The 17,832-nt window shown below is 36.5% G+C and overlaps 1 protein-coding gene across 1 annotated transcript in view; it reads right to left on the bottom strand.

Moving 5' to 3' along the window:
• Positions 1-9,444, bottom strand: part of LOC306888724 (protein Aster-B-like) — a 66,036-nt gene extending 56,592 nt beyond the window's left edge. Inside the window, exons 1-2 of the mRNA XM_079447144.1 lie at positions 9,193-9,444; positions 311-390 (exon numbers count right to left, since the gene is read on the bottom strand). Coding sequence (XP_079303270.1) covers positions 311-390; positions 9,193-9,438 — 326 coding nt within the window. The 5' untranslated portion in view covers positions 9,439-9,444. The remainder of the gene's footprint in view (positions 1-310; positions 391-9,192) is intronic.
• Between the last annotated feature and the right edge of the window lie 8,388 nt (positions 9,445-17,832).

Here is a 17,832-nt window from a genome sequence, read left to right as displayed (position 1 = left end):
TGTCCTTTTCTAAAAGGCATTTCAGAGCAGATATTTGAATCACCAGATATTTGTCAGGTTTTTCCATTCAGCCAGCCACCTTAAAACTTTATACTTTAATTATTATCAGATCAAGCTTGGCTGTTCAATCTGTTTCTATGCCTTTGATGCTTGTTAAAGTCACTGAGTTGAACATCAGTGGAAAGCATTATGTAAGGATTCTTCTTTGCAGCTTGAGCTCTCAGTTGCACATCAGTTCATTTATTAAAACTGACTTTAACTATTGATGTTTCTGATAAGTACAGGACATGCAGACACACAGTGTACTCACCTGTCCTCACGGATGAAGGGAGTCAGGAAGCGGCTGGAATCGTCATCATGGCTGCTCTGCTGGCTGCTCTGTTGACTACTCTGCTGACTGCTGCAAAAGAGTCATATTGATAAATGTCAATCATCCTGACGTGACAACGTTAAACACATGTCTAACTACACTACTGTTTGGGGTAGGTTTTTGAAAGAAGTCTCATATGCGCACCAAGGCAGAATTTATATGATCAGTTTTCCACGGTTTTACTGTTCTCTGTTTCAATATATTTTCAAATGTAATTTATTTCTGTGATGCAAAGCTGCATCATCCAGTCTTCAGTGTCACATGGTACTTCAGAAATCATTCTAATATGCTGATTTGCTGCTCAAGAAATATTTCTGATTAGTACACAATCCTGCACCTTGGAAAAAAAGTTTTAAAATTACTTAATTTCATGATGCTGAGTTAAAGTCAGAAAAACAGTTGTACATAAAATATGAATGAAGAATGTTCACATACATATATACTGTATATATACAGGGGTTAAAGCAAAAAAAATCCTGAGCCTGAACTTTTTTCCCGGGTGGGGGTTTGGTTGCGGAAGTGGACACATACGCAGGATTATTTGGCAAACAAAAAAGAACATTATTTGAATGATTTTCCTTGAAACTAACTAGTAACTAGGCTCAGGTTTTGTTCAACGGTTTTGTTCCAAAGAAATAATGGTAAATTAAATACTAGGAAATGAATATAAAATAGGAAATATACAAAGACAATTTACTACAGAAAACTACAGTTCAGTTCAATTAACAACAACAAAAACAATAAAATGCTCCAAGAACTGGAAACTTAAACAGGGTTCGTACAGATACTGCAAAATTAAATTCCAGGACTTTCAAGGACTTTAAGCACTACTTTTTTTGGTTTTCAAGGGCTAAAATCAGAGATCTCACTTATCAAACAACATCATTATTATCTCTCAAATTCTAATTAATAAACTAATAAAACTAAATGGTACAAATAAAGTGCAGCACATGCAGAGAATGCAATGACTGTGGCAACTTTAACATTTGAAATGATACTATGGCAAAGTTATCGCTTTCTTTATTCCTTATGATTGACCTGAAGCATGAAAGCTATATCATACACATACAAATTATGAGCTATATCACTGCTTATAAACACTAGGACAATGTACTTAGCTCACGAGATGAGACAAAAGATACTTGGTTCACGATATTTTAATACTATTTTAAAGTCATTTTCAACGACAGAATCACAAAAAGTAAAACGATGCAGTTGTATTTTGAAATATTTTAAAAACTGTAACTAACGATTACTTTGGTAATCAAGTAATTGATTATTTTGAAAATTATTTTTTTAATACAAATAGACCTAAGTGAAAACAAGGTTTTAATATGACTATATTTACATATAAACTAACAAATAGGCAATAATAATTGGCTTAAATAAAGTATCAGAACCAAGTAATTACATGGTGTTTTAAACTTTTATCTTGAAATCGCGATGTACAACAAATCACATTCTGATGTATTACCCTGTGTTGGCATAGAATATTATAAATGAATATAAATTTACGTTACAAATCTAGTGTGATGATCCACACTGTTTTCCGAGGTGACCGTTAAGTAACCCAAACTCACAGCATATGCAGAGGAAGAGTTAAGCCCCTTTCACACATAAAGTCTTTACTGGGAAATTACCGCTAAGTTACCATTAGGAGATCATGTGTGAACAGGACCTTCTCAAAAATCCCGGTAAATTTGTTCTGGCAATCATATCGTTTTTAAGGAGATGATGTGATTACTATGAGCTGTTTACAAAGCTCTGCTGCTTTTTAATTAGCTTTTCTATGTAAATATGTGCTAGAGTGACATCTTTGACCATTTTTTCCAGATGGTTCTCACTGCAGAACACAAGATCCAGGGGGCGGGGTTGGATCTAGATCAAACTCCTCCCACCTTACATTACATATCTCCACCCCCCGATCCCTAAACCCACCCCTAAAGGGGAAGTGGTGTGTGGCCAAGTATTGTGACCCATACTCGGAATTTGTGCTCTGCATTTAACCCATCCAAGTGTACACAAAGTAGTGAACATACACCCAGAGCAGTGTATGGTAGAAACCTACCATTCTCCACCCCCTAGATGTGGATCCAACCCCGCCCCCTGGATCTTTGTTCTGCAGTGAGGGGCTACTGGCTTTTTCAACATGTTGCGCTCGAGACCCAGGCTTCTTTTCCATTCACAAGGGCTGCGGCTCTGTATTACAGAGATCCGTCACGGTGCCGGAGAACTTTAAGCCCTGTATATAAATAGGACACAATGTACTATTTAAATATGAAGGAATTTTTGTGGAGTTTTGTGCTTTAGAGTCTAGTTTTCATCTAACTTTCAAGTGGAAAAAGTGGAAACCAGGATCATCCATAAAATAATGCCTTCAGAAACATCCATACATGTGAAAATGGTTTGAGAACTGAACAAGTAATTGTAATCTGGCTCAGAGGAAGACATGAATCATGTCTTTTTTGGCAGTTTTTCTGCTGATTAAAGAATACAATAATTCTTCACCTAGCAAACATTCTACAAAATGCATATATATATATGAAGTATCTTACTGACCCCAAACTTTATAATGGTAGTGTAGCAAAGGTTTCATGCGAAGAGTCTAAAATACAAACCATAATATTTTGTAATATGTTTTATAAAATGGCTATGAAAGTTGGCTGTTTTATAAGTCGCGGTCAGTTGCATGTGTTATTTTCTCTTTGATAATTGTGTTCCTATGATTTCTCCACAAGAGGGTGCAGTCACCATTAACAGCACACAATCCCAGGCGTGAAAGAAGCCAAGCCGCATCTGGAGATTAACAAGTGCTGACTACTGAAAAACACTGGCATGCTTTATTAAGGTTTCTGAAACTAACGCAGTAAAGTCAAGGGCATTACTTTTCAATTTCATGCTATTTAGATCAAAAATCTCCAGTGATTTGTATTTATAAAGATATTTCTTATTTGCTATAAAACAATCAGCAGCTGTTCTTTGGTCACTATTACATTAGTATTGTTCCCTATCGACACATTTACCATTCACAATAAATATTATTAAACCATTGTCATTTCACCATGTTTTTTTCTCTATAAGTGATTCAGTTTAAAGTATATTTTGTTTTCAGGCCATGAATTTCTGCCTTTTTTCTCTTGGTTCCAAAATTTCAGTGCATCCTAAAATTAAACTTAATCTTACAACATTGTGATGCAATTTGAAGCAGTGAAGAGTAACTGATTGTCTATTCTAGTATGAAGTACACAAACAATCCCATTGGGTATGCTAGATCTCCTCGTTCCATCAGCTGCAGGGATTTATGGGAGACACGCTCAGATGCGTGCAGGTATTTGGTTGCGGTGACACACCGACAGGAAACTCATATCTGCAATTCAAACTATGCAGGCAAATTTCTCATTTATGGTCAGTTGGACAGCATTTGACCTGTGTGGGCGAATCTTGTTTGCATAAAACACTGGCGATTTAGCCTGCGTCTGAATGTGAGTCTATGCGCACATGCCTGAGGGTCTGGACTTTTCTCCGAATTAGTCTTTACGTATTAGCTGCCTGCTAACTAGAGTGGATTGAGGCTGGACGTGGCCTAGAACGCTTCTGAATCATTCATGACAGTTGCCTGTCTGACGCTTCGTGTGTTTTAACTGCTGCTGAGTGCTTTCAGGCCAGCGGCACAGGCTGACGTCAGACTAGGAACCCGCTGGTCTACAACGAGCTTGTTCAAATGGCGGCCCACGAGCCAAATTCAGCCCTTTTGAAATGTTACGTAGTCCGATGATGAAAATATATCCTTATTATACAAGCACAACTCAAAAAAATCCAGCACATTGCACAAACTTGCGAAATCAATTTTTTTTTTTTATTCCTCTGGCTTAAACAACATCAACAAATTTAAAATACATCTGATAATAATTACAAAGGCCACACCTCCAATTACTCAGCCATTTAGGCAATAGTATTAAAATAAAATCTTGATTGAGTATGATTGACCACTTCAAGGTAATGATTTAGATTTTTTAACGTTTAACTGCTCGACTTACAAATGTAACTACAACGATATAGTATTTTATTTATTTTTTTATTAAAAACTTTCAAAACCATCTGCTTAAAGAAAGTTCTATTTCAAGTGCAGCACACATGAATAGGTCAACATGGTGTAAATATAAAACTATTTATTTTTCTCATCCCACTGCCTTTCTTTCTACGTATCATGCTTTTCAATACAAACATGTATTGGAAAAGAGCATATAACCCTAACTCTCCCCAGTAAATGATGAGTGAATGATACCACAACTGAAATAACCAAGAGATAAAAGAACAATGAGTGGAAGTCATCTGCTTTTAGCTACATTAGCGTCTCTCCATCACAGTTTCCTCTGTCAGCTCTGCTGAATCAGTGTAGTCACAGGAAACCTGGAACGCCAGTGGGAAAACAGGTTCATGCCCGCTCTCTTAATTACAAAACCGCCTTTCACAGACTTGCCAACGTTAGTTTGTAATCACCTAAAAATGAGCAGGATCATGTGACACTGAAGACTGGAGTAGTGATGCTGAAAATTCAGATTTTATCACAAGAATAAATTACATTTTAATGTATCATAATCAAACATAATCCAACGGAAAACACCTATTTTAAATTGTGATAATATTTCAAAATTTTACTGTAATTTTGATCAAATAAATGCAGCCTTGATAAGCATAAAAGATTTCTTTCGAAAACAAATGTTTCTTGACAAAAAAAAATCTTACTGACACAAAACTTTGAATGATAGTGAATAGATTTATGTATCTAAATAAATATAAATTCATCATCCAGCGTTCAATCCAGATGCTCACTAAACAAGCAGACTACTCAGTTTAGGGCTTTCCCACAGACTTTAACCTTGCATTGTGAGAACCATTTTACACCTACACCTATATCTGAAATATTAACATCCACAGAGTCTCTCAGCTGGAAGGTGAGATAAGTTCCCCATTAAAATAGCACCAGAAGGTCTGGATGCATCTCTACGAGATGAGACATAGCGCGCACAAACCCAGATAAGAGACCTTACTGAACCCAGACTCAGATGTTATAGAATATCACACAAAGATTAGGAAAGCAAGTGAGATACGAGAAGAAAATACCTTAACTACTGTTCCTATATTGGCTGTAAACTCAATCGAGCGTAAATTCAGTATTGTTCCAAAATATGTGCTTGTCTTATTTCTATTACAATAAATGGGGACTGAAGCCATGAAGCATTAAAATGGATGCGGAAGCACCATCAAAGTGCCTCATATGCTACAGTCTTCTTAAGTCATGCAATAGATTTGGCAACACATAATACATGCTGCAGAATCTGAGTTTAAAAGGCTACTTTTTGCATGCTGCATGAGCAAATGATCTGCTAAACATCAAGTCTCATTTACTGACAAACAAATTGTAAGACACTTCGAAAACACCTAATTTTGTTCCCACCTTTCTGCTGGATGGATAATGAATGTGGTCTTATTTGGCATCACGGCAGCTTCTGAGTTTTTGAAGCACAACTGACACTTCACAGAGGAAAATATCAGTATGCATAGCAATCTGTTTAACGATTAACCTGCTGTCTATGTTCAACATTAAGCTACATAAATTCACCACATACTCTGAGTTTTGAAAAGATTTTGGCGCATTAAGCTTTTGATTTAGACAAGTGGACTGCTTAGGAATTGCTTAATTGCTGTGATTAAAACTCTAGAGAGCATTCGCAGATGGTTTCAGCATGGGTGCCATAAAATCTGTCATTGACGGAGCAATGCAGTGTTGTCTTAAAGAGATAGTTCACCCAAAAATGAAAAATCTGTCATTGACTCATAGCCGCTAATAGCCATTGATATTCATAGTATATATAAATAAATACATACTGCAGAAGTCAATGGATATCAGCAACTGCTACCAACATTCTTTAAAATATCTTTTGTGTTTGGCAGAAGAAAGAAGCTGATACAAATTTGGAACTAATTAAAAATGAGTAAATGATGACAGATGTTTCATTTTTAGGCTTTTAACCTCTCTTTAGGTGTAATTCATGCTGTGTAAAAACTGCAAAATCTACATGGACCTGTAGCTTCACTGTAGTGAGAGAAATGACGCATGTACAAAATAAAAAATTAAACACTGACGCTAATGTAAAGAGTAATACAATATTTGCTAAAAACACAACAACAACACACCATATGGAAAAAGGAATAACTGACATAAACAGGATAAACCTGTTATCTGGACTGTTATTTATGTATCACTTTGTTGGAAGAGTGTGATTTTCTCAGATCATTTCAAGAGCAAAATGTCTGCGTTGCTATACAGTAATTCAATGATTAACATTACCTTTGTGCATTTGGCAGACACTTTTATATCACATTTTAACACTTCACGCATATCCTGGAACATTCATTTGTGCTACAAGGACCCTCAATTCAAAAGAATATACTCAGCCCATCAAATCAGTCTTAAAATCTCTTATGATTAATAACTTGCATTTTGCTTCGTCAATAATTGACAGAAGAGATTAAAAATGAGCATGTATTATATAACAGTACAGCTGTGCATCTGCCATTCAGTGCCTTTCAAATCACATGTCTATGTCCCGCTCTAAAAATGGAATAAAACATTGATATTATATCCAAAGTGATATTATATGTCTTGATGATCATATTAAAGTACTACCGTATCAAAGACTTGATTCTGGTAATTAACTACTTTAAAACAAATGTATTAACAATGGGTGCTAACAAAAGCTGCAAAAGTTTCAATTCTATACTGTAACGTTTATACAGTCAATGCTTTAATGTGCAAAACTAGCTGCTAGGATATTGAAGTCGGCCTCTATACATTCCTGTAAATCCACACTGCTGAAAAATAACAGAAAACGTTACTGTAAGAAGCCTAACATTTGGTGTATGACTTGCACAAATGGTGCAAGGCGAGAGCGTTCTGTGTGCTTGGGCTTATTATTGTGAATAATATGGGCACAGTGATGCTTGTTCAGGCCTGTTTCACACACACACACAAAAAGACATTGAACAAAATGAACACGATATAATGAACAAAAACATGAAATAAGAATAACGGGTTGTATTGATGTAGTTTTCTTCTGGCTTCACAGTCTAAAGGTCAGTGAGCACAATGCTGAGTCTCGTGTTTCCAGTGTTCAACCATATTAACCTGATCTGATCTTACATCATCTGGTTAATATGAAACCGTGAAGGTTTGTCTGGTGGTCTTGACTTGAACTTTGCACATTTCTGCTATAATTAAAAAACACACACACAAAAAAAATGTACATAACCCAAAAATAGCTTAATAAAATAAAAGTTGCATAATAACTGAATGCATTGTAAATTAATCAGAATTGCCCATCTGTGACTTTGTGAGTGCACATCAGTTATATTCTACATTTAATGCACCAAGTTTCACCGTATACACTATACGCATGATGCATCACAAAAAAATGCTTCACTGAAATCACCCAAATGCAACACAACTGCTATTAGACCTTTTCTACACCACACTTTCTCTGACTCCCTTCTTTCATATTTTCTCCTATACTTCTGGTCTGAACCCGCATGAGCTTTAAAGCGACATCTCCATCACACAGGCAACACAGACTTTGTTATGCAATTTATTTTCCTCTCATTGTTTTAAAGACACAAAATTAAATTCGTAACACTAAATTACATTACGGGCTCTGTAAAGAAACAACGTTTCCCTTTAGCAGTCCTATTTTGTTCAAAGAAACCTTCAAAGAGACCCCGGATATACAGTAAGTGCATTGCTCAAGGACTCGCATTCTGCCTAGAAGTAGCTGTGGCACAGAGCTTGCATATGAAACCTGACACGAAATGATGCAAATCATCAGAGGCAAACAAATATTGTTTTTAATATCCCAGCCGAATCAGTTTTTGTGGCTTCTCAATCTCCCAGTGCAAATTACTGTCAAAGCATCAATAGAGGCACTGTCTCTCTTTCCCAGCCGGTGCTATTTGAGATTTCACTATGAGTGCACATGATATATGATTGTTAAAGATGGTTTCCCTGTAGCTAGTACTCTATCCTGCCTGAATGATTCTTATAACTTTTACTTTACTTTACTTTTAGTCATTTTGCAGACGCTTTTATCCAAAGCGACTTACAGATAAGAAAAAGTAACTAAAACTAAAAGTCAAAACTCTGTAAATACTATACATACACACATTTAAGAAAATAAAGAAATTAAATAAAATTGACAAATGCATACAACATTTCAATACTAAACATTTAAATGAAAAAAAATTAAATAAGCTAAAAACAATTCAAAATATTAAAACAACAAAAGGTATGAGTATTATAATACTTCTAACATAACACTAAGCCAAACACCAAAAAATCAACTACATGTGTATGTATGTCACGTTGATAACTTTATTCAGTTTATATATATTTCCTACTTGCTGAAAGGCAAAGGTAAATATGACATTATTCTAATGGCTTTATGTGAAGATTGTTTTAAGTTCACTTAAATTAGAAGTTGGTGGAAGAGCTTTTTTCTTTAATTATGCTAAAGCTAACTGAAAAATTTGATTGGGTTTTTGTCAAAAGAATAAGGGTGATGCAAACTTTTGGGGTGGCCTACAAAAGTAAGCCATCTCCGCACTCTATTAGAGCTAAGCCAATTCCTACAGAATAAAATACTAAAAGCTAACTGGTATCTTCCAAAAATTTTATGTCAGTCAAACTGTCCTAAAATAGGAGGACTTGTTGCTAGAAGTCACCAATTGTGACATAGGCCTACTAAACCGCATGCCTGAAACACCAACCTGCTCTCACTGCCTTGCTCCTTCCTCTCTCGCACCTTCAGCCACTTGCGAAGCAGGAAGCGTTTGCGCCGGGGCGAGGCGCTTGGGGTGGAGCTGTTCGACCAGGCCGCGTCCTCGTCGCTGGATGGCGTGATCTCGATGGAGGGCAGCTGAAGGTACTCTTTGGAAGCCGAGCGTGATTCGGGGTGCCGCAGCAGCCCATTCTCAATCCGCTCCCGCTCGCTGGGTAGCTTCTTCATTCGTCTCATCTTAAAGCGTCGGCGCCGCAGGGTGGGGGTGGATGAGCTGGACCAGACGAGGCTGTCATGACCGCCTCCGCTCCCGCCGCCCTCCTCCTCTCCGTGGCTGGGCTCGTGCACCTGGAGCGACGGCGGCCGAAGGGTGTCCGTCATGCTCCAAGCTCACCACCCCTGCCTCTGTGATCACCGGTAAGATGCTAAACGGTTACTTCCCCGCTTCCAGGGAAGGTGAGAGGCTAACCGGGGAACTGTCTGAGGTTAAAGATTCAAGAGGAATCTGAGGTGTTAAGTTGATCTTGAGTACTCCAAGAGTTGTCTGAATGCCAGTGCACTTTGAAGAGTCCTTTCTTGACGATCGATTGAGCTCTTTCTTCTTGTTTTAGCTGCACAATTACCCAACAACGAGCACTTGATGGAGTTTGGGTGGACGATCTTGTGGAAGTGAGTGAAAATGACAGGAACGTGTGTGGCCTACAGCCGTATTAGATGACAAAGGAAGGCTCTTTTCTCCTCCCAGCAGATGAAACATGCATAAGGGGCGGCTATCGGTGTAACAGTACCCCAGGACTCCCCGTAGTAGGTCCGAGACAGTCTCACGCACATGGACACAAGCATAAACACTTAGACTATGGAAATGACCTGTGTGTGTGTGTGTGTGTGTGTGTGTTTTGTTAAAGGTGCCAGGAACTCTCTCCTGAGTACTGTCTGGTTATCCAACAACAAGGAATTGTGGATTGGTCATGTTCCTGAGGTTGCTGTTCCCACAATGCTCTGCATCTCAGTCTTCTGGCACGTACAGCTGCCCTCAGCCTACAGATTGGAGTAAGGTGATAGGATGCCAGGTAACTAAGATGCCAGTGACTGAAGTTGTAAAGCTGTTTAACACAAAGCTATTTTTAAAAATGCATGCGAAGCCACAAACAGTCACAAGGACACATTTATACGCAAGACACAGCCAGATGCACCACCGAACACACAGATGAATCAGCAAAAAAAAAGTGAAGCACAGTAATTGTGAGAGAGTGCTCAGACATGCATACAGTACTCATCAGAACACACACTGAAACTACACACTGAACTGGGATTTCTGAATGAACTACTGAATGAGCAGAAAAACTAAAACAAGAAAAAAATCCAGATTTAATTGATTCTTTCTATCAGTTTCAGTATTGTCTTATATATATATATATATATATATTATTTTTTTTGCAAAGCATGCTACAGAACTGTTCACAAAAAAGTTAATAAATAAATAAAAATAAGTCAGCGCTGATAGCCTTGTGGGCAGCGCTCTAACGTGTAGCGGCGTTGCGCTTCGGGCGTCTCAAATTCAAGTCCTGACTCGCGGACCTTTCCCAATCCCGTCCCCATCTCTCTATTTATAGTAGCATGCTACATTTTATACAGTGAAAATAAATGACTATGAAGTCTTATAAAAAACCATCATAAAAAGTACTATAACGGTAGTCCATATTACTATATCCTTGTGAAAATGATGTTTCATCGTACTGAATGTGCACTTGTAGTGTACTTCAAATTTATATTTGTACAATTATTTTTTATTTATATATTTTTTAAAGGTATATAAAGTAAGACTATACTTGTATATAATACAAATGACATAAAAGGCCCCTTAAATGCACTCAAATAGAGACACTTTCATGACTGCTTAACACACTTAAGTACACTTTTAAAAAGTGCGCTTGAAATAATGCCAATTAAGTTTTACTTTAAAGTTAAAGTTATTTTAGTTTAGCTTAAATGTTTGTCAGTACTTTCAGCAAGACCTATAATTCAAGGACAAATAAGTAAATATGAAATTACATATAAAGAGATACTTAAGTCCTACTTACAGTAAGTGGGTCAAAACACTCTTAAATTCAACTAATAGCATTTATATTTAATAAACTATAATACTATTTACATTTAATTGTAAATAACATGTAATTAAGTCTTAAAACATTACATTAGGTTAAATATATTATTTTAAAGTATATTATTCCCATATACAGTAATAACATGGTTTATTTAAGGATAAGTCTTATGTTTGCGTTGTGTGAAATATTCTTGTCTACTTCAGCTCCCAATCGCATTCACATTCCCTAATTCATATATGGTTTGACGTCAGTGGTGCTGAACGCAGTGGGTTCTTGCTCGTCTCGTAACCAAACTAGTTAATAATTTAAATTCCAGCCTGTTTCTCACAATAAAATACCATGTTACTTCAAACGACATGAGCAGTTTGGAAGATTTGTTTTTTTGGTCATACATTTAGCTAACTATCTCCTTCAGTGTTGCACAGAAGAAAGAGTGCCATGTGGATTGAATTGACTTGAGGGTGAGTGAATAATGACAGAGTATTCATTGTGCTTTGGAAAAGTACTGGGGATAACCTCAAACTGAAAAAAGCACCTAGATTTAAAACATGCCACTGTGGTTTTACTATAAATCATTAGAGATGTTTATTCATCACAAACTGTCAAATGATTTTATACTACAGGGGCAGTGTTTAGCTGAAGATGAGAGCGATAAAGGAGCAGATAGTGCAAACACCAGCCTGACTAGAGTAAACAGCCCAATGAGAGTAATTTAAAGAGGCCGCGGGCCAAACACCCTGACCGCTGACCCAGGACTGAGAAACTCAAATACAATCCAGTTGACATCCAATATTTAAACAATCACTTCCACTAAACTGCTCTGGCCTACGGCACTCAAAACCAAAGGCCATACTCCAAATGAAAACAACTAACATCAGTATCTGATTATTCAATCTGATTTTTTTTAATGAAGCAACTAAATCAATATACAAAATGCAAATGAGAGGAGAAAATGTATAATGTTGAACAATACCATTCCTCATTTCTCCGCTGCAGAACAGCAGGAAGCCACTCTCAGGTTGCGAGCGAACTGTTATGTTGACAGATAGTGACAGGATTGGGTTACTCTGAAATGTGTCAATGTATCGCCGCTACATAAAAAATGGCAGTTTCTGACCATACTTGCTTTGCAATAACGATTGTAATAAGAGACTGATCTCATCAAGCTTTTGAGTGTTGAAGCATCTGGACAGTTCGTTCTTCCCTTTGATTTTATCTGTCGCTCTCTAAACTCTAGAAATGATTAGAGAGTAATCGCAGAGTCAGATCAAACCCTGTGCCTGAAATAGTTCAGCTCCATTAATGCATTCGTCGATATCATGAGCGATTTAGTTTTGTTTCGTAACCAGCATGTGTGTTTCTCTGCGGAGACTCACAGCAGGAGTTTGAGGAAGGTTCCCCTCTGATTGCTGGAGGGGCCGTGTGATGAAAGGCTAGCGAGAAAGCACATTCTGCTTGATGTAACGCCCACAGAGATGAGCCTGTAATCTCACTTAGATCCCAACACTTCCACACCAGCGGTTCAGGATTCCCCTTCATTCCCAGACTGAGGGCAACTGCTGTATGAGACTGAGGGCTACTCATCTTCACTAATTTGGCATGCTATAATTAGAAAGTGTTTGATGTTAGATGAGACATGAAGTATACAGACACAAAGGACATGTGCCAGAACTTGAACTAGGCAGAGAATATGAACCAGGAAGCGTAAAACAACAATGCTTTGAACAGGAAACTCAAGTAAAATGCAGAGGAACCACTTGAGGATAAACTGCTGAAGAAACTGATAAAAGAGGGAAAAAACTTACTTAACCTACACTACATCAGTCACTCTGACCCTTTGGATTGCCTGTAATGTCTGCCAGTGAAAATCTCATGTACAGGTATCCAAATATTGAAAAAATATATTTATCATTTTCAAATTATTTTCATAACACTTAAGAACATTCTCCCCCAATTCTCATTACTGAAAAGCACTGTCATAATTGTAAATAACATAATATAATATTTGTAATGTAATGTGAAATATTATACTGTCATAATTTTAATGCAAAAAAATCTAATATAATTCGTAAATTATAATTTTTGTATTGAAATAAGAAAATATTGCACTGCCACAAATGTAAGGCAAAACATATAAAATATAATGATATTATTTGTAAATTATCATACCATCAAAAATGTAAAGCAAGAAAATATACTGTCATTAACATGAAAAATATATTATATAATAAATATAATTTGTAAATTATAATATTTGATTATAATAATCATAAATATAATGTGTAATATAATATGTAAAATACAGTACTTGCACGGTAATGCAAAAATTATTGTAACTGTAATTGTATTGCAATGCAAAAAATATAATATAATTAATATAATATATATTTGTACATTATAATTTATGTATAGTAGTATTTGTTTTTATTATGCTTGAATATTTTTTTTTTTTATAATGATAACTTTAATAAATAATTATAAAAATCATTGTGTTCAGATGATTTTCATTATTATTTTTCAGGAGAATTTTCATTATATCAGTAAATTAAGAAACAATTTACACACAGTAATTATAATTTTGAGAAATGTGTCTTAAGACAACTGCATTGTTCTCCTTTCTGTTCTTCTTCTAGCTGTTGTTGAATGTCTTCCTCTGTGCTGTCTGCTCTCAGTAAGTGCAGTCGATTACTGCTGATTCACAAATAACATACAGGTGGAACGTGTAAAAACATGAAGCTTGAATTGCTACGATGGCAAAATTGGTTAAAGCAATTAATGTTTTAAATCGACAGTCATACACGTAGCATGCCAAAATATACAAAAATAAAAACATTTTATGTTTTAAAGCATATAATTAAATACATAACATAAAAAAGTATTAAAAAAATGGGTATGAAAGAAACGAGAACATCCACACTTTTATTCCCTTGTATGATTTACAGTGCTTGTTACTCCAAAGTCCCATTTATATTTTTCAATAAAGTACACAGGAAATAGGTTTCCAGACACACATGTCCATTCTAAGCTACAGTAGTTTCAATTCTGTTTTTCTTTAATGTTATGTCATCTCTGGTGTGTAGAAATTTTAACAAGGTGGCCTGGAAAACCTCCCAGCAGGACACAGGCGCTGAGATGAGAACGCAAGCCAGCGTTTCATTTGCTGCTTTATTCAGGTCAGCATTGTGTGCGAGAGGATGGGCGGATGAAACGATCCATTTACTGTAGAGTCCCAGACACAACACACACTCCCCCTCCATCCAGCATACTACACTAAATCATCAGCAAATCATCACAAGATCACAAATAACACGGCTGATATTAAATCCAGCATCCGGTGCATTTTAGCATGAGTGCAAACTATTGTAATATACTTATTTATATTTATGCCTCTACAATAATCCAGTGCATAAACACTCATGTGTTCTGTGCAGTTTCTACTGTCACGTGTTCACTGTCACTTATAAACAGGTCACAGTCAGGTCACACTCTTAATGTACAGCATGCCTCTTCCAACATATTATTTTAAGGAGCATGAGCTTTGCAGGACAGAGGTGCTGCCTTTCAGTTATTTTAATCATTCCCGCGCTTAATTGTAACATGAGAACAAAGTCATGTAATCGCAGAAAACTGGATGCGAGCTCTCAAAAATCCCTAACTTATACAAATAAACTGCCTGTCCTTTCACTCCGATGTTGCTTGTGCGTACTCAGACTGTGAGCAATCGTGATCTCTCCGTACTTTTATAGTAAAAATTATATATCTTTGCTCCTAGATTAAACTTTGCCAAAAGTTATCATTCAGAATAGATCCACGCCTGACCGACGAAAATGCTACTGGAAATGTTCTTTACATTGTACGTTTATGCTAGAAATGTTTCAGAATGGGATATTTGTATGATTTGTACATATAAATATCCTAGTCTGTCTAACTGCATCACTACATTGTACAGGTCAATACAATTTGATGTTCCATTTATCTAAAAAAAATAGTCTGCTGTCGCAATATTTAATCAAAAACTGAAAATTGGCTTCTGCTCTGGAATGGCGTTCTCGCTCTGATGACATCTGTTTGAAGGCTTGGGGAGAATCCTCTTGTTAAGTCTGAAGTAAGGACTGCAGTTTCCGGATTCATGTCTCTACTCATTTCATTTGAGAATACAATCTCAACAGCCATTTATGAGCACTATTTGATTAATATTGCATATTTAAGCTAAGCATTTAAAAATATGCTGTGCACACTACAGTCTCCGTGCTCACAGTGTCTCAGACACTAATATTTTAGCTGAATCACTGTCTGGCCATCTGGGTTTTCAGTGTGGAGATAAAGGTTAGGGTTACAATTTTTCAGTATTACATGACATCGTGAGTGTATATTAGCACAGTTTGTTGCTTTCTTGGGGCATCTGGCAGAGTGTTAGGACCTAGAAGCTAAGATATGAATTAATATTTTTTTGGTGATTCAACTAGTAACTAGTACTCTGAGTAGTTTTTGAGACGAGTAATTTGTACTTTTACTTAAGTACCGTTTTGACACCAGTACTTTTACTTGTAATTGAGTATTATTTCAGCAATGTAACAGTACTTGTATTTAAGTACTGGTTATTTTGACAGGGAAATATGACAAAGAATATAGTTTACATGTAGCGCATCAATTCAGCATGGTATTTAAGACTATCTGTATCTTTCTTTGCGTGTGCGATGGCGAGTCATGCTTCACACTAGTTTACAGTACGTCAAATACAGGTGCACTGCGCATCCATTCAGATGAACTGAAGAATAATACAGATCGCTTGACAGATGAAACTCTGAAGCGCTCTGTCAGTGTGTCCGGCGAGTGAAAATATATCTGTGCAAAACTTATACTTAGCCTCCAACTCACATCGAGTGATATCAGAGAATTTATTAGCCAGTGGCTAATATTAGTCGTCATTTAGAATGAAGATTTAATTGCATATGCGAGTGATTTACTTGCAATGTAGAGGGTTGCAAACAGTGATAAGCAATTATCAGCAAAGTGCTACCGACTATAATAACACCATGAATAGCGAAGAATGTGCATTAAGTGTGTAACTGATGCTTTATCTATATATTTTACTCTTGTTGCTAGAGAATAGTAAAACTGTCAAGCGTGACTGCTTAAAATGAGTTTTATAAATATTCTTCATCAACAGTACACACAATACGTACTAGCTAAATGGTACAGTTAACGTTCAAAATAAAAACTCAAAGGTGCTGTAAGTGATTTTTATGTAAGAGCACACAGAAAATGCCTCTTCCTGACAGATATCACTGAAACACTGTAGGTGTCCTGAGAAATGCTGTCAGTGATTTTCAGCTTTTGCGGATATGTCTGTGCTCTGTGGCCGCCCGGTGGGATTTTTTTGGGAAGAGAATGGTCTGTGTAATTCATACGGCACTGTGGACTCGTTCGTGTGCATTCATCCTGTAAATACAGCAGGCTGCGGAGTTTTGATTGACACACATGATCCATCCACAGACACTTCCTGTGGAGTAAAGATGGCCACATGCTTCCAAGAGTGTATTATCACACAGATTTACTTCAAAACTGTCCTGCATTTCTTCAGTATCTCATCATTTCAAACAACATGCTGATTGAGCATAATTTAGCATCTAGCTTCATAACATGCACAAGTCCAACAAGTGAAATCTTTATATTAGCACAGACACCTGTTCACACACACACACACACAGTTTAGCTCAAAGTGAAACACACACAGAAAGATTACCATGTACCAGTCGACAGCTGGGAAGAGCTAGTGTTACAAAAGCAACAATAGCCTGAGTGTTTGTGTGAATGTGTGTGTGTGTGTGTGTGAGACAGAGAGAGATACAGTGAGTGAGAGAGCGAGAGAAGAAGCCTAGCTGAGACTGAGACATTCTGATACATAATCCCTGCTGTATTTCAATAGCAAAATTAAATTTATTCTTCAACAACATGTATGGCCTCCTTAGTAGAAAGTGAAAATGAGGGCCCACAGATATTTCCACACACAAATATATGTCCCCTTAAGGGCCCCTTAAACCTGCTGCTCTTAAACCAAGTCAAAGTCTGGGTGCTGGATCATATCAACAAAGCCTCCTGAACAACTGTGATGGACAAAACAAATTAGACTACAAAAAACTTCATTTTATTTACATTATTATGAAATCTGCTTAATAATTGTATTGAATGCGCACTTCTAGTGTACTTCAAATCATTAAAGTACAGTATATTGTTATTGCAGATAACATAATATTAATGAAATAAAAGCCACATGATTGTACTAAAAGTACATCATGTTTCTAAACACACTTAAGTACACTTAAAATAGTTTTGAAATAGTCAAATTAAAAGTTTTACTCTAAAGTGCGTTTTAAAGTGCAGTAATTGTTGTAATGTGCTTTAAAGTACACATATTTGTGCCACACTTATTCTTACTAAATCACATGTAATGTACTTGATTATAATTTTAACTGTAGTGTGTTATTTGACATTACACCTAAAGTTAATGTTTTAAGTGCATTAA

The sequence above is a fragment of the Barbus barbus genome (genome assembly GCF_936440315.1).
Source record: "Barbus barbus genome assembly, chromosome: 22".
Taxonomy (NCBI): domain Eukaryota; kingdom Metazoa; phylum Chordata; class Actinopteri; order Cypriniformes; family Cyprinidae; genus Barbus; species Barbus barbus.
Note: the sequence above shows the minus strand (reverse complement) of the source record. Positions and strands in the feature narration are given on the sequence as shown.